The sequence below is a fragment of the Homalodisca vitripennis genome, chromosome 3 (assembly GCF_021130785.1).
Source record: "Homalodisca vitripennis isolate AUS2020 chromosome 3, UT_GWSS_2.1, whole genome shotgun sequence".
Taxonomy (NCBI): domain Eukaryota; kingdom Metazoa; phylum Arthropoda; class Insecta; order Hemiptera; family Cicadellidae; genus Homalodisca; species Homalodisca vitripennis.
In genome coordinates, this window is record NC_060209.1 from 28,061,253 (window position 1) to 28,079,365 (window position 18,113).

Sequence of the window (18,113 nt, forward strand, 5' to 3'; positions counted from 1 at the left end):
GGACCACCGTTGGCTCTCATGGCGTATCCCAGTCTTTTTATGCCTCTATGCTTGCATTTTTTTTACTTTATCAGCCGTTTTACAACAACCAAATTATGCTACTGCAATTTTTCAGCATTTCCAATTTTGTTTGTTTTGAGGGCCACCGGTGGCTCTCTCGGCGCATACAAATAACTTCAGTTTTAGTTTCCCGCTAATTTATGTGCTGTCTTGTTTGTCTATGTTAGTGCAAGATGTTAGAAGACAATGTTAGTGCAGTTTCCAGTAAATTGTTTGGAGGTTATGACTCAGGCATGGATCCAGAATATCTTCCGTTAGGGAACAGCAGTGAATATAGTGATGATAGCAACATAATAGATCGAGATCAACTAAATCAGCCAGTCCCAACTACCTAACATACTTCAGGAGCCTGAAAATGCAATCCCTCAGGTAAATCAAAATATTCAAACTAACGAATTGTGATTGATCTGGGAAAATACTAATGAAGATAATTTATTATCTTTTCAATTCAATGCACCACCTCTTCTATCACAAGACATACGGGACATTATTGAGGGCGCTTCTCTGTTTAAAGTGTGCAATAAAGTCTTTGTTGAGGACTCTTTCTTCAACAAAATCGCAGAGCAAACAAACTTATATGCTCAGCTGACCATTGAATCTGCTGAACCGTCTGAAAAGTCAAGGCTCAAATCCTGGCTTCCCACATACGAAAATAAATAAAACAATTCTTTGGCCTCTTAATATGGATGGGGCTGGTTCAAATGCCAAGCATAGATTGTTACTGGAGCAGAAAATCTATTTACAAAACCGGAATATCATAGACTATGTCCAGAAACAGATTTGAGCTGTTACTCAGGATGCTTCATTTCTGTGATAACAGGACTGCTGATGAAACAAACAAGCTCTAAAAAATGCAAGATATACTTGATTCACTACATCAAAAATTCAAATCTTCTCTGACACCTCAGCAAGACGTCTGTATTGACGAAAGTTTGATTCCTTTCCGTGGTAGAGTAAACTTTAACAATACATACCAAACAAAAAGAGCCGTTATGGCATCAAGGTTTTCAAATTATGCACTGACAAGGGCTACACTTGGTCTTTCAAGGTGTATAAAGAAAAATCAGAGGTATAGAGAGTTGTGTTGCACAGGCTGTTGTGATGGAATTGATGGCTCCTTTACTTGATGCTGACCGAACACTCTTCGTTGATAACTGGTACAGAGCTCTAGCCCATAGCCTAAATCAACTTACTACTCATTTAGTTGGAACGCTAAGAAAGAACAAGAAAGAAACCCAAGTTTGTGTTGCAAATGCAAAACTGAAAAGTGAAATGAAATAAAAAATGTCTTTATTAGAGGTGAAGTTAGGACTATAAAGTCCTCTCTACCACTAAAAAAAACATCACTAAAAATGTAGATGTTTTTGGGAAACAGAGCAATACCAATGTTGTCGTCCTTAAGTGGAAGGATAAAAGAGACGTAACGTCTTTCATTGATTTATCTGACCAACTGGCTTCCTACTCAAGGCCTCTGCGTTGTAGTGTGAAGTGGTACAAAAAAGTTATGTTTTAACTTTTTCTTAAAACAGCAGTGGTGGTCAACTCGTTTATGCTGTTCAATCTTGTCAACGAACAACAATAATGCAAATCAATCAATTTACAGAGAAGATTGCAGTTTCTCTCATGGAATCCAAAGGCGTACAAGATGACGTGCCTCAAGGTGCAAGAACTCCAAAACATAAGCTCACCGAGATCCAAGGCCCTAAACGTTCAGCACGCCGACGGTATGGTCGACTATAAGACTCTATCAAAGTCAAATTGACGTGAATATGCTCAAATGCACTGCAAAATAGTTACTACAAAATGTGACATGTGTAATGCATTTTTTGCCTAGATTGTTTAAATGCTGCTCATAAAAGCCCATTCATTAAGGAATATTTTATTGCCTGAAGCTACAGTATGATTTTAAATGCACTTTTATTACATATAGTGTTTTTCCCTTGCAGTGCAAGTGTACCAACCTAACATAGTTTGATCTTTCCATTAATTTTGTGGTAAAATGAAACTAAAATACTCTTGTGTTTTATTACCTAACGTTATCAATATAGTATAAGAATAAATGAATATATCATCTACTTCCATTCCTAATTTTTGAGAGCTTTAAAGGCAGTATTCATTTACTATACGACCTTTTTTCTCTTCAAATAATGTACTTTCAGGAAACGTCAAGATATTTGCTATAACATGAATTTGAAGTAATACAAAAATTAAAGAACATGACATGAGAGCCACCGGTGGTCCTCATGGCGCTTACAACGGTCATCGCATGATAACCAGATCAAGCAACGTTGCGCGTGGGTGCTGCTCGGATGGGTCACCACTGAGCGAAATTGTTTTTGCAAGTAGCCCGTCTGCCTGGCCGTTGGTGGTGTTCGAAAGTCCTTTCAGTTGTTGGTACGCAATTTGAGTGTTAGAGAGGGCTTTTTACACCTAACTTCACCTGGTAAAACAATTCATATTTACTTCACTTTTCCTTTTCCATTATTAACGACGTGTACAATAAGATTTATTGCTATCTTCATTGTGAAAAAACCTGATTGTTCTTAAATCGGTGTATAATCTTTTGTCCGATATTCGGTGGTCGTTTTATTCAATGAACTTGTGAACAGATATCAAACAATTTCCTGGTTGCGGTTACAAAGTTTGATATTAGGATATTTATTAAGTTCGCACAAGAAAAACGTGTACTTTTTTAAAGCACAGGGATTCTCACGGGATTAAGGTTCTATAAATAATATTAGTATCAAATATTTAAGTAAAAGTTTTACTAAAATATAGACTTAGACTGGGTATATTTTAAACTTGGCATGTATGAAAACATTTATACTTTATATTACAAGATTTGTACGATAAACCAACAATCTTGTTTACAACAAGCTGAATGACTCTTCCATAAATCAGAAGAAATGAAAAGAAATCTGCCAAGAATTCAACAGTCAAAGCGAGAATTAGGCAACGAGATAAAAATGGCAAGTTACCTGTCTAAATAGGTGACAAGAATATCACTATTAACAAGAGCGACACAAGTAAACCCTAAAAATGCAAAACAGCAAAAGGAGATTGACAAGTATTTAGCTAAAGGTTTATTGTATCAAGTCTGGACAAGGCCAGTAACTCTAGTTTTGGAGAGGAATCATTAAACAAAGGTGGATAATTTCACCTATCACTCACAGGCAAACCCTAGGGCTTTTCTACAAGTGAATAACTATGGGAATGAAATTCTTGTTTCAGCAACCATATCCAGTGATGTAAATATGAGCGTATAAGGGCCATTTAAGTGGGGAAACAGGAGGTAATTTATAACTTCCTCGTACTTCAAAATTTCTGGGAAAGTGTTCATCTAAGGCGAAATAACTTACAGAATAATGCAAAAAAGGATCGTATCTCTGGTTTTGTGATATAAATTAAACGCCCACCTTACTCTTTATTTTAGCATCTCTAACAATCGATTTACATGTCACAGAAAAAGTTGCAAGGAATAGGAAGGAACCAGAATAGTAAACTCGAAACCGGAATAAGTTTTCGGTTATTGAAAAACTCAAATGCAAAACTTTAGGAAAATAAAAATTAAAAAATAATTTTACGTTACATATTATTTGGTCCCAATAAAATTGAACACAGAGTAACACGTAAAATTAATTAGTACTGCCCTTGTGCGATCATACTTAAGGAGATTTTCATTTCAATATGAGAATATGTTTATTTTCATATCAAAAGCGCATTTTCTCATTTATTTTTCATAGATCAATAAAGTATAACAATTTTGTTTTCATTATCACGGTAGTGTAAATTTCTGTTTCTTGCATATCTTTATTAAAATTTGTAGTAAACAGACGCCATTTTGAAACTTGTGTTAATACATCAACATCTGTAGTTTATCTTAACACAACTGTTAAGTATTGGTGTTTTGTAGAAGATGATCACAAAAAATATGATGCTGGAATTAAAATTTTTATTTTTTTATGTGAAAACAAACACAAACATGTGAAAAACTAAATAGTTGTAAGGTATTTTGTGTTTGTTTGAACATTCTCGTATATATCACTCAAGTAACAAGAATATACAGTATGTTATACATGTCTACTAACCAAGACATAACCTCATGGACTGAGAGTCTGGTGAATCCTTGATTCCAGCATTTCTAACGATCATGCTACCTAAGTTGTAGGGGAATCGAGGCAATAACGTATATTCCAGAAAAAGTGCACCTGTCTTTATTATTTTAAAACATGTTCTGCTTAAACCATTACACAATTTATAGGCAATATACTAGATATTTTGATACTAGTACATTAAAAGTTACTTAACACTGACTTGACTTAAGCTCCAAACCTCTTACAGTACTACAACAGTTGCAAAGTTTTCTGTAGAATCGTCAGCACTGCATTGTTCAGATACACACTAAATCACATCTGAACTTGAAACATTCTTTGTCCTGCCCAATCTCCCCACAAAGAAGACAAAAGCTAGCTTCAGAAGACAATATTCTTCCTGGTATGATCATAGAGTTTATATATTTCTCCTTCCTTTTTGTTGAAAAACATTTGTGGCTTTTTAAGCACGTTCTCTTTGCTTTATTAATATTTTTGTCTTATTCAAGAACCGTTGTAAAACCGTTAATAATAGGTATTAAAAGATTGAGGAATATTCTACATCTACATTGGAAAATATACTCTGAACTGTCTTGAACTGCATCATAATTCATAATAACAAAAAGAAATTAAAGGTCGTAACTATATAATGATGAACGCTCTTTAGACGGATTATAATACAAGCATTTTAAAGATTAACATTTGCAAAGTTGAACTTATCTGTTATTAATTAGAAAGACATTTTAGTTTTTGACCAAAAACTAGTAGACCGTTTTCCTCCAGTTATTTTTCGATTGTTCCCATAATATAGTAGCATTAGTTACAGTGCTCTAGTTGTCTCTGAAACACAACATGGTATTACCTCAATCTACGATATTACATCGATCTCCTTTATATAAACATTGCAGAGGGCCGGCTATGTAGCCTGCTAACACTGTTCTTTGTCTCTACTAGCTGTCGATTTTCATCTTCTTTGTGATATTTCTGTGATCTTCTTTGACATAATCTGAGCAACTTCCTTAAAAAAAATCTAGGAAGAAGAAAAATTGAAAATGAATTTGTAATGGTGCATGTGTGATTAAACTTCAGTTTTTAAAACTATTTTGAATTTTAAGAATTTTGGAAAAATATTTTGTATTTTATTTACATTTTACGTAGTGTTCAATATGACCAGGTAAAATATTTGTTTAAGTTATTCTCACTATTGGGTTTACTATAAGAATCTTGAGTTAGGTTATGTTTACTATAAAATTATTTTCCATGTAATCTAAGAAACTCTTGAGACATTGATGTTTTAAATTTTTTAGATTTCTATTCAAACATTTAAATGAATTTGGAATACAATTAACTGTTTTGAAATTAAATTTTACCCTGATCTGAAAGCATCTTGAATAATGAAATATTTTTAACCTCAGGTTTTGAGCCTTTATGATTTCTGTTATATTTCAGTAGGTATATCACCAATTAGATTGTTCTGCTAGATGGATAGTTTTATTTCAGATCAGCACAGTGATTTTCTCTCTATCTCAAATTAATGTATCGAGACATATCTTTTCCCATTAGTATTGGATAATTATATTAAGCAATATATGTTTAGGATCTGTTAACTCTTTTCCCCATTCCTGCTGTGCCCATTACAGTGGTAAGGAGACTTCACTAAGTGGCCTTTACTTGCTTGGTTGTTATTATTCGATATATTATACAAATTCAATATACATAAAAAACTTACATAACGCGGATTTATCCTAGAAGTGGCAATCATTTTTTTCTCTGTTGGCAGGCCATTTTTGATTGTTTTGCACCCGTAAGTTACTTTAAAAATGTTGTAAAAAACATGTTTATATCATAAACCTACATGTGTAATAATTTTTTTCAAGGAAATGTGGTGTTAAAAACATTAACTATATGTATAATTAACAATTAGGCTGTACATAATTAATTAAACAAATATTTTTAACAATAATTTTTTAATTTTTGAAATTTAGTGGGATATTATCACATTGTAAAGCGTAATATTAAAAAATATTGAAATCTAGGATAGCTAATTTATTCTTCATTTCATGTAGTTTAAAAAATATATAGTGGTATCCAGATCATCTTGAAGAAAAAATAAATATATTGTAAAAACAACACATAGTACATGAAAGGCTAAATTTATTACCATGGGTATGATTATTTACAAATATTTACAAAAATATAATAAATGTTTCCAAAGTTGGCTACCAAAATTTAGAAAATTGTGTGCACCACAAAATAATAAATAAATGAATAACCAATTTCTAAATTTAAGTGCTGGGATGTTAGGCCTACCTAAATTTGTTGGTATGGTTACGATCATTTTCAAAAATTAGCAATAATATTAGTACCTATCCACAAAAGTAGGCTCATAGGTGCTTAGACGCAAAGTGGTTAGAGCGACAGGTTTCGAAATCAAAATTTTCCTATGTAAATTTTAATATGGAAATATTTTACTGATTATATTAATTTTATAATAAACAAAGGGTAGGGTACGATAAGCGGACCCGGTTTTTTTTTTTATTGAAGAATGTAGTCATCGATACCTAATATTCGCATCTCAAATCCTAGACTATCAATCGATATAAAAGTATCTATAGTCCTCAATAACAAGTATATGTTTTTAGATTAAAATATGAATTTAATATTTACAGTAATCAAACAAATTATTATAACAAAAATTAGGAAAACTGAAGACAATCATATTTACTCCTCTCACAGTTACAGTTGTTTCTTTCCCACAAATTTCACATAATGGGGTTTTCGGTATGAGTCCAACATGTTGAAGCCACAAAAACAATATATTATTTTATTTATGTCTTATCATCTGTTTATGTCAAAGCAATGTCATGTAGTTTTCTAAAATTGACTGCCATTTTTAATAATCAAAATAACTTAACTTGTATAAAATTGAAATTTTTTTTTTTCCCTTGGGGTGGCCTACTGCCATGCACTTAAGCCTCAAGGGCTTTTTGCGCACTCCGGAAACACCATGAGGCCTACCAGTCTATATTACCCTACGTGTATTATTTTAAAGTGTTTACAGCTGTTGATATCTAGACTATTTAAGTTAATATTTCAAAATAATTAATCAGTATCGATTGATTATATCAATTGTTATGATTAAGTAATATTCTTTGCCAATTTCCATATAAAAAACCGGATCCGCTTATCGTACCCTACCCTAAATAAATACTAATGTTGAACTTTTACTGAAATATTGGCTTTGAGGTTCCAGAAAGCATAAAGGGATATCTAGTTGTTACTGTCAAGTACAGTACTAGGTTGTCGGAGTCTGACAGGTCAATAAGTTCTCTAATGTCACATGACATATCAATAAGGTTTTGGGACATTATTGAAATTAGAACCTAAAACAACACTATAACAAGCTATAAACCATACGCATGATATATAACTAATATTTTTTAGCTCCCAAACATTGTCACTGCACTGCAAAATAGGCTAGATTTACCTAGATTTAGGCTACTAAGTAATTACAACATATCACATTATTTTAAAATCATTAAATTACTGTCAAAAACACTACATATCCATTATAAACTCGTTATAAATTGATATTGTAAATCTAAAGACCAAAAGAGATGTTCACTGGCTTCTAAATGTATAGATGAAGATGATCGTAAGCTTTATGACATTGCTGTTGCCATAACAGCAAAACACATTTCACCATTGAAATCAGCAACTCTTTCTGTTTGAAATGGGATATAAATAGTGGTGGTGGTATTGACTTATGTACTAAATAAACTGTCTTATCAGCTGCATTATAATGTCGATTGCCACTACAGAACTGACTTGGATCGATATTTTAATGTTGATTGCCAGTTTCAGGGTTAAAATATATTAACAACAATAAATAACGTTAAAAATGACAAAACCAACTTTGGCATACCCTTACATATCAGAGAAATTTTACAATATTTATAGCTTGCTCAAATAGCAGTGAGCAACCACTTTTGTGAAATGGAGGAAAGGCTTCTCCACAAACAGGCGCACTTTCCTGTGATACAAAAATTTACAAAGATGGTCTGCCAGTATTCCACTCTTCAAAATTCTCTTGACTGCTCGCCAATAACTTTCCATTGTTGGAGTATTCCACCGCTCCATGGATTAATTAAGTTTTTAGAATATCTGTAAAATATACAAACTCATGATCAGTTAAACAAAATTAATTTTTTAAGTTTAAATCATATGTTAAGTTGAATCAATTGTAATATCGGATTATTCATGTTAAAAAAAATCAAAACAATCGAATACGAATTATAGGCTGGTTATTAATGTCTACGTGTAAACTGTAGTGATGTTACCTTTTCTATTATTAATTATTAAATGGTTTTATTTTCTATTGAAAATTGTGAAAAATATTAGGTACATTTTGGTATGAGGTGCTCTTAAATAATTGATTGCATCAAATTGATCTAGGAGTTAATTGATTACTGGATCTTATTAGTCAATAACTATGAAATTTCAATATTTATTCGGTAAAAATCATTAACTGATAATTATACTGCATATTTATTTTAATTTGTATTGAATATTGTTAAAAATGATTAAATTGCTTTGCTGGTTTTATTGTTAATAAGGTAATATTATTCTTAAAAATATAGTAAAAAATGCTCATAAAAATAAAGGAAAATATTTTAATTGGGTATGTGATACAATACCCGAAAAGTAAACTCTGTGGTTCTGTAATGACAAGTTGGTTCAAATTAACAAACAAGGTTGTTTTTCTGTGCAGAAGTATTTTTTTTATTCAAATGTCTTTATTGCTGTAGAGATTACAAAATATATACCAAACATTGATATTATTTGTTTAAAACTTTCACAAACACACATTATTAAAGCACCAGTCAAACATACAGTATATGCCCTCATACTCATTCCTGCCAATGTTCCCACCTACAGCGCTGATTGTCAGTCTACTGGTAGTGCAGTCACACAGTTGTTTGCGATAAACTTTTCAACACTATAACATGCTTGGGACACTAACAAATGTTTCAAACAAAACTTCATAGTTTGGGAACAGCTAGCCATTCCTTGTACACAGGGTAGGAAGGCTAGCTACAGCAAGAAAATCCCTGTGACATTTCACGTTGTATTCTCTTGTAATTTATTATAAATGCAGAAACATACATACAGCTTTGTTTCTTGTTAAAAATAGTCTAACTCTCATATTTAATTTAAACTAAAAAAAATAAATCTTGCTATAAACATGATGTTTACAAATATTTTGAAACAAATGAAAATCTTGCTAACTTGCAAAACTTAACTCTGAGTTTTTTTTTTTTAGATTTTCTTAATTTCCATTTTCCTGTGGTTATTGACTGTTTAATTTCAGATCTAAAATTGAACTTGGAGATGTGACGCAGCATAACATAAAACAACTCAAACGATTAAACACAGTTGTATTCCCAGTATCGTACAATGAAAAATTTTACAAAGATGTTTTGGAAGTAGGAGAATTGGCCAAATTAGGTAAGTGAATGTTGGGTTACCTCACGGACTTTTGCAAATACTTAAATTATTCAGTTCATCTCGTAGTTTTGAGCCAAGAAAATTTTAGTTTAAAAAAATTTTTTGAATCAACTAAATGCTCTTTTATTTCATACTTTTCATCATTTGAATTAATAAACTCCACTGTATTGTCTCTTTTTCCTATGTTTGCTGTTTCCTGTTTTTAAAAATTGCTGGCAATGTTGAAAAAAAACATGTATTCTATGTCTAAAGGAAGCTTGATAAATTTTGGGTACATATCTCTAGATCGACATTAAGGACAAATATTTGGGGAACAGTCAGCAAAACTAATTTAATTTTTGATATGGAAAAATATTTCTTGTGCTTGTAGATAACTATTCCCCCATAACTACATCTTGTTAGATCCTTTATTTAGAAAGTTGCCTTATAAATTACTTACAGAATTCTTTTAGAAAACAAAATTTCTATGAATTCATAAAATCAAATTTTACAATATAAGGCATACTTAGATAACATTTAGTTCTTTGTTTACTGCTAAAATGTAATAGTTCCATTAATTTAAAAAAAAATATTCAATAAACTTGTAACACATTTAATCGTAGAAGTGGCATGCGTTGCATATTATTATATTATGTACCTTTTGAATGAGTTACTTATTATCTGATGTAAAATTCATATCCATGGTTGCAAAGAGAAAAATCAAACACTTCTCATAGTTTTGGGATTTGTTAGAATTTCTATTCTTTTTAGACTCTTCTATTGTTCTCGTACCAGCTGTTGGCTGCAACACCTGCCACTTGGATGTCTTTGTATTTATTGCACAATCTTCACTTTGTTAGAAGTGCAATTCTTTGTACGTATTTAAGAATTATAGAATTGTCCTCTGAATGGCAACTTTTGTTGTCAGTCCTACTTTTAAGTTGAATCAAACAATTTTAGTATTGTTAAATAAAAGTGATAATCTTAAGAACTATATATATTTCAGATGCTAGCAATTCTCCCAAGGTCACTGACCTGATTGTATGACAATGATTTACTCCAAATGGGATTAGACTCAAACAGAGGGTTGTTTGAGTCTACTATCGCCCAAGGGCTGTGTGTGTGTTATTTTAGAGTTTTTCTTTTTACCCTTTGCTACCGAGATTAAACTTATATGATTATCGCTTTAGATTGCCGGACCACAAGGGCGGTCGTGGATTTACTACATACTGTCCTTCAGCTCAGAGGGCCACAAATGGCCATCACTGTTTTGCAGGCCACTATGTGTGGCCCACTGTATTGTGGAGTTACAACATTCTGTTCATATTCAATTGTGACTGGAAAGTGCTGCTATCTCTCCGTCAAATAAGTAATTAAATTAATATTTCTCTATTTCCAGCACAAATTGTGGTAAATATCGTTCAGAATTGTTTTTATCTGACTATCAGTGACACTGTATGTATTATTATAGTATATCCTAACAATTTGTAAAATACTGGTGCATTTGGTGAAGACGAAGCTCAAAATATGGAAACAACTTTATATTCTTTTGATACTAAAGACCTACTTGAGACCGATTGTATTTTTTATTCTGTATATAAAAATACTTTTAAAACAAGATTAATCTATAATTCAAATTAAATATTAGATGTTTGTTTAAAATAAAATTATAAATAACCAATCGATAAAGTTTAAACTTTAAACGTAATAAACTGTGTAAGTTATTTAAGAATTTCAATTAAATCTTGTCTTTCTAAGAGCCGAAGGTAAAATACTGTTATTTAAATCATAGTAACAGTGACTTACATAGTTACACAAGCACTGAGTGATGACACAGATCTCAGCTGGCCACTATGAGAGGACAACCACCTGAGGCTCCATCCGAGTTGAGCAGGGGATAAGTTTTGGCCACATTAGTAGCCTCCTGATTGCAGAGGGTTAATATATAATATAAATTTGTTTTTCGTATTGTGTAATTTGTTGACTTGATTTTATTGTATTATAAGGAAAAGCAGATTCACCCAGTCCTGTTGCAATAAATGTGTGGTGCCATGTCTAAGGAACTTTCAGTTCATCATCACAATGAACTTAAGTACATTACCGTATTTTTCATGTCAAGATCCCCATCACCGAAATTTTTTTGTTTTCTGTTGTCACCAGTGGTGAATCACCGCTCCTCTCTCAGATTGATTTGAACGCTACCGTGGTTGGAGCAAATTCTCAGTTAGTCATGAGCGTTATTTTCAGCTGTGACAGGATTTCGTGTAAAAGTGATGGCAAAATGAAAAACTTTATTGTGATAAGATAACAAACTTGTAGTCTGTGGATACAAGGAATAAGAAAACAAAGTGACATTGCAAAGGAGTTTGGTATAGCAGTGAATACTCTCTCGACCATTTCTTACTGTACATTATTACTATAATTGTTGTAGATCTCAATTTAACGAAGTTTTGTATTTCCCCGTGAGTTTCAATATATCAAGGTCCAACTGTAACACATAGGTAGTATGAGACAAAATGGTATTTATTTTCCCTATGCACAATTTCTTAAACCAAATCTCAGAACTCTTAGCTTTCTCTTCAAAAATAAACATAAGCTTTTTTATTTTGAAGACATCTTATATTTTTGTTATTAAACTTAATTAATCTGTTAATTGTTATTTTCCAGCTTACTACAATGATATTGTTGTGGGTGCAGTATGTTGTCGCATCGACACGTCAGAACATGCTCGTAGACTGTACATAATGACATTGGGTTGTCTCTCGCCCTACAGACGGTTAGGAATCGGAACCCTCATGGTACAACATGTTCTCAATTATGTTGAAAAAGATGGAAATTATGATAACATTTACCTGTAAGTACCATCTAATTAGATAATTAATTATAATTGCTCTCAAATAACTACAAACTATGAGGTTAGAAACAATTTTATTATTTTATTAACCTCTTGACCATTATATTAAAAATATCCAAAATTATACTACTTTGTTGTTTTTAGTTTTTTTTTGTAGATTTTGGTGTAGTTTTTGAGGTGACTACATCTTTTGGTGGGCTATTGATGTATGTTTAAAGGATTTAAATAAATTGATTAGATCTTTTCTAGCTAACAAAGCCGTTGTGTAATTTAATCCTGGAAGAAACTTAGTTATTCTGTTATTTATAATTATAAACTTTACTCAATTATATTGGCCCTTACCTTACATTCACTTAAAAAATAAATTACGTAAAAACAGATTTTAATACAAATTTTACTGTAGAAATGTCAAAACCATCAATTGATTTTTAAAAAGATAAATTAAATTTAAGAATTTCAAACCATATAAACATAAGAACAACTAGATATGGAACAACAATAGATGCTGTCTTTACAAGATTTTATGCCAGAATTGTTATTTCTTATTTCAGTCATATTCCATAATTTCATTTTTAATTTATAATGACAATGAAAATGAAATAATTACTTTGGAAATACAAGATTGTAGTGAAAATGATACAGACCAAATTATACAACCTAATATAAATTATTACAAGGAAAATGTGTAAATATTTAATATACTTTAATATTTAGTAAAACATATTACAAAAATAATAGAATAAAATTAATAGAAAATGTAAGACTTTTTATGTTAAGGAATTTAGTGTCTCATATAATTTTAAAATATAAAAATTAACCATTTAATAATTGGGAAACATATTTTTTAAAGATATATATTCACAGCCAGTTATAAGAAGTCACTTCTGTCGGTTAGTCCCACTACTACCTTTCCATTTTTTCCAAGTTAGGATATTAGGTTATAAAACCGATTGAGTACCTTTTTCCAATTTCTTATTACTTCTTAAAGATATTTCATTATAATATAACTTAAGAAAATAAACAAGAATATTCTATAAGCAAACTTTAAGGATTTCAAAAAAATCTAGCAGATACCAAAATCTAAAAACATTTTTTTAAATAATTGTAGATGTCTTAGAAATTCATAGACTATTACCAAAACTGGCATGTTATTCTGTAGAATATATGTGGAATAGAATAGTTGTTCAGTGTCCTTAGAGCCAAGGGGGTTGAGCTCAAAGACATGTTTCCAGTAAATCTACCCTATCTATCTTACAAATGCACTGATTTAGACCAACATTTAGCATATAAGTCGAATGGGCAATATTTTGACCAGGGTGTTGCTAGAGTGATTTTGAAGCCAAGTAATTTCAACTCCACAGCCAAAACCATTTTCCTCTAACTACTTTGCATGTCTTGTAAATCTATGGAGTTTGATATAAATATGTATGAATATGTTATTGAACATACAATTAGTTTCAGAAATATTAATACTTTCACATCTAAAGCAATACAAATGGTTTGGATTTTCTTAAATTAAAAATTGTTATTAGCATTCAATTTTAAAATAACAGTTGAAACATTTTTATTTGAGATATTTGGTCTCTTTTTGGTTTGATAAATAGTTACATACACAATTTCTTCTGCAAATTTAATTATAGCCCTAAACTTTTTTATTTTTATTTCAAAACTTTGTGTACCCTCCAAAAACAGAATTTTTAGAATATTTTTTTATTAATTTTTGTGTTTTGTTACAGGCATGTACAAGTAAACAACACAGGCGCTATAGAATTTTACAAGAAATTTGGCTTTGAAATACACGAAACAAAGAAACACTATTACAAACGCATAGAACCAGCTGATGCTCACGTGTTACAGAAGACGCTGAGACCTACGTTAACCAATGGTGAAGTCAACCATGTATCGGAGAAGTGATATTAGTTATAAATGCGTGCCCACATCACCTGTTTGTACCATTTTCTCTATTTATTTCTTGATTGGCTACTGTTTTACATAACTAAATCTAAGTTATTTGGTCAAAGACTTCTTGTACATTTTTATTGTATCACAATATTGTCAATCTGACGTGTCTTCCTTTTTTTCCAACCCTTTTTGTCATTGTAACTTATTTAAATTTAATAGTCATCTATTATAAAATTTTAATTTGTAATAATAGCTGATGCCTGCCAAAATGAACGGATGAAATAATAATTATTGTTGACACATGTTGTTTGAAAATATAGATATTCCCATTTTCTAATGCTTTTATATGCTATTTGATAAGGTCTCTTTTATTATTTATTTTCTTATGACGTATACAATGATTTAATTTTTAATTCTTATACACTGTCTTTGAACGGGCCATGAAACTTAGTGTATATAAAATTTAAGTGTTCTCTTTTTCTTTATTATGTGATTAAAAGTATATATTTATTTGTTTGAGAAGCTAAATGGTAAGAGCAGTCAAGGAGATGATATGTTTCTGTTTAAATGATTGGATTTGATCAGTTTGGGATGTTACTTCTGTGTGTTACGATCTATTGTAAAAACTGTTGATCAACTGCAAGTATGAGATAGTATTACCTTATTTGTTCTTCTTTCCCTTCAAGCCACTAGTAAATAAATTGTTTGTTCATTTTTACGTTTTGGTGTGATTTTTTAAAATTCCTATATGTTACATAATTGTGCTTAGAATTTTTAGAAGCAGATGTTTTAGTGGTGACAGGAGTCATCCTCATTGACTTGGTGAAGGAGCACAACTGTATATATGCTCTTCAGGCAGAGATGGATAAGAAGGAAAATCTAATGAATTAGCTTGCGCCAGTTTCAGGCAGAAATGGATAAGAAGGAAAATCTAATGATTTAGCTTGTGCCAGTTCAATGGCTAACTGGTGTCATCATTGAGATGAGAAACTCAATGACTGATAGGCTTGGAGATTTATGAGGAATATTATACCAGATCAGCTGATCCTCATGATGAGATGAACTTCTATCTAACTAACCAGATATGGGTACCAGTACCAAATGGGAAAACTTTCTTCCCTTCCAGGTGAAAGAACAATCAATTATAAACATAGCCTAAAACAAAGATGTGTTTGAAGACACTACATTCTGAACATTTTTAAATATCTTACTTTCCAAACAGTTGGTTAAATTTTATACACCAGAATATGCACACACAATAAAATTTGTGTAAACCAATGGATGAATTCGGGTGAATGCCTGTTAAAGTCTTAAAGTTTTTATAGTGTCGGAACCAAGATTAATAAGTAAGAGGAAGAGATGTATGAGAGCTATCTAGAAAGTAGCAAGACATTTTGAAATAAAAAATTAACCAACTGAAATAGGAAAATTTTATTAGATACATTTAAAAGCTACACTCGTAGGCGATTTTTCAACATAATCCCTGTTCTAAGTGAGATATTTATCATAACGTGAAACAAGTTTTTCTATTCCAGCTTTGTAGAAATCAGCTGCCTGAGATCTTAACCACTGATTAACGCCAGCATGAAGTTAAGCGTCACTGATGCCAGCATAAAGTTAAGTGTCACTGCTTTGCGAGCTAGGTCTTCATCGTTGGAAAGAGGTGGTAGTCACTTGGTGCCAGATGTAGGCTGTAAGGCGGATGGTCAAACACTTCCCAATCAAAATCATCCAAGAATTGTCGTGTACAATTGGCTGTATGAGGATGTGCATTATAGTGGAAAAACAACATTTGTGAGCTCAATTTTCCCCTACGTTTGTTTTGTATCGCTCGCTGTAGCTTCTGTAATGTTTCACAGTACCTCTCAGTGTTAATTGTTGATCTTCGATCAAGGAAATCAACCAGAATCACACCCTTAGTAACTCAAAAAACAGTTGCCATAATCTTTCTCGCTTACAGAGTTTTGTAGACATTTTCTTGGCTTTTTTGGAGAATGTGTGTGCCCCCACTTCATAGACTGTATTATTGTTTCACAATTGACATGTTTCATCACCAGTAACGATATGATCGAGAAGTGCTATCTTTATCAGTTCACAAGCGGTATTGATGAACATCTGTGCCATCGGTCATCAGTTGGAAGGTAAACACATTCGTGTAGGATCAACAAAAGACTTCCCATGTTTCATTGAATAATTTAATTAATATGGTAGGTAATTAAAACCATCATTAGTTTAAGCAATAAGTCAGTGTTCTTCAACCTTATCTTAATAAAGGGCCAAATTTTTATTATGGGTGGGCTTGAGGGCCGCATTGATCTACATACGTATGTATATGAATATATATACATATATGAACATTTTGTGTCAGGTTAAAAGAAATAACCTTAAAGTATACGTAATAAATTACAGTAAATATCAATATTACAAAACTCAAAACATCAAAATGGTGATTGTTCAGTTAAATGGGAAACTTTAAATTCTTTCTCTTTCACTAGTTTGTCAAAATTGGCTTTTATGTTGGATGAAGCAATTCGAAGAAAGTTCTCTAGATGAGTGTCAGAAATGTGGTTTCTCAATTTTGACTTCACGTTTTTCATTTTGGAAAATAACTGCTAACAGATGTAAGTGCTACCAAAAAGAGATGGTGAGGACAGAACACGAGATCTAATTGCTGGAAATTTATCTACTTCAACATGCCATGAATAAAACTCCAAAAGTCCAACATTTTTAAATTTCCCCTGTAAATCGCTGTTGCATTGAAACTCAATAAGTTCCAATTTGATTGCTTCAAGGATAGTCTTCCACATCCCACTAAATGGAGCACAAAATAGTCTCAACATTTTTTTATTCTTCTTGAATTTTTCAAACCTGTTTCCAGAATCAGAGCTTGGAACAGATAATGCTTCACTGTACTTTTCTTGGTTTTGAACTTCGCATTGTGAGAGTGTGGGTAAATGTGTGAAGTCGCCGTTTAGTAGCTAACTTTTCCAGTTTTCTCAAATACCTCAACTTTATCAAAAAGGTTATGTATCATAGCATTCTTTCCATGCAGCCGAATATTCAGCTCGTTGAGATAGATTGAAATTTCAGCGAGATACCCAAAATTAGCCATCTCACTGGGATCTTTGAACTGGTGAACTGCCTCTCCCTTACTTTCCATGAACACATAGATTTCTTCTTTCAGATCAAAAACCTTTCCTCAAGTGAGCCAACTAATCTCTGTGTAATATACTACATCACCATAGTGTGTATCCATCTACTTAAGGAAGGTCTGTAATTCCTTATGGTTCAATCCTTGTGGTGTGATGAAATTCACGATTTTAGTCACATCTTTCATGACATCCTTGAAACTAACGCTTTAGGTACACAAATGTTCTTGATGAAAATACAATGGTATTGTATGAATTGTTTATTTTCACATGCATCTCTTCAACTCAGAGCCACAGCACCTTCATGTTTTTCATTGCTGAGGCACCATTAATAACAACACCGGACAGGTTGTTCAACTTAAGACCAAATCTGTTCAAAGTTAAAGATAAAGCCTTGTAAATATCACTGCCTTTAGTAGTGCCTTTCATTGAAAATAGAGTGACCATTTCCTAAGTAATAGAGACATTCTGGCCGATTCCTATGATAAAAATGGCTAACTAAGCTGTATCTTTAACAACAGTGCTCTTGTCAAGCGCCACTGAATTAAGAAACAAACTTTGAAGTAAGGT

The 18,113-nt window shown here is 31.8% G+C and overlaps 1 protein-coding gene across 1 annotated transcript; it reads left to right on the forward strand.

Annotated features, from left to right (window-relative positions):
* The first annotated feature begins 5,165 nt into the window (after positions 1 to 5,165).
* Positions 5,166 to 15,112, forward strand: LOC124356722 (probable N-acetyltransferase san). Its single transcript, XM_046807895.1, has 4 exons — positions 5,166 to 5,325; positions 9,523 to 9,659; positions 12,306 to 12,492; positions 14,229 to 15,112. Exons 1-4 carry the CDS (start codon positions 5,318 to 5,320, stop codon positions 14,404 to 14,406), a joined length of 510 nt encoding a protein of 169 aa, XP_046663851.1. The 5' UTR covers positions 5,166 to 5,317; the 3' UTR covers positions 14,407 to 15,112.
* Positions 15,113 to 18,113: the final 3,001 nt, after the last annotated feature.

Coding starts and splice junctions, on each gene's coding strand:
- LOC124356722 (XM_046807895.1), top strand. Junction 9,660..12,305: donor AGGAGAATTGGCCAAATTAG/GTAAGTGAATGT, acceptor GTTATTTTCCAG/CTTACTACAATGATATTGTT. Junction 12,493..14,228: donor AATTATGATAACATTTACCT/GTAAGTACCATC, acceptor GTTTTGTTACAG/GCATGTACAAGTAAACAACA.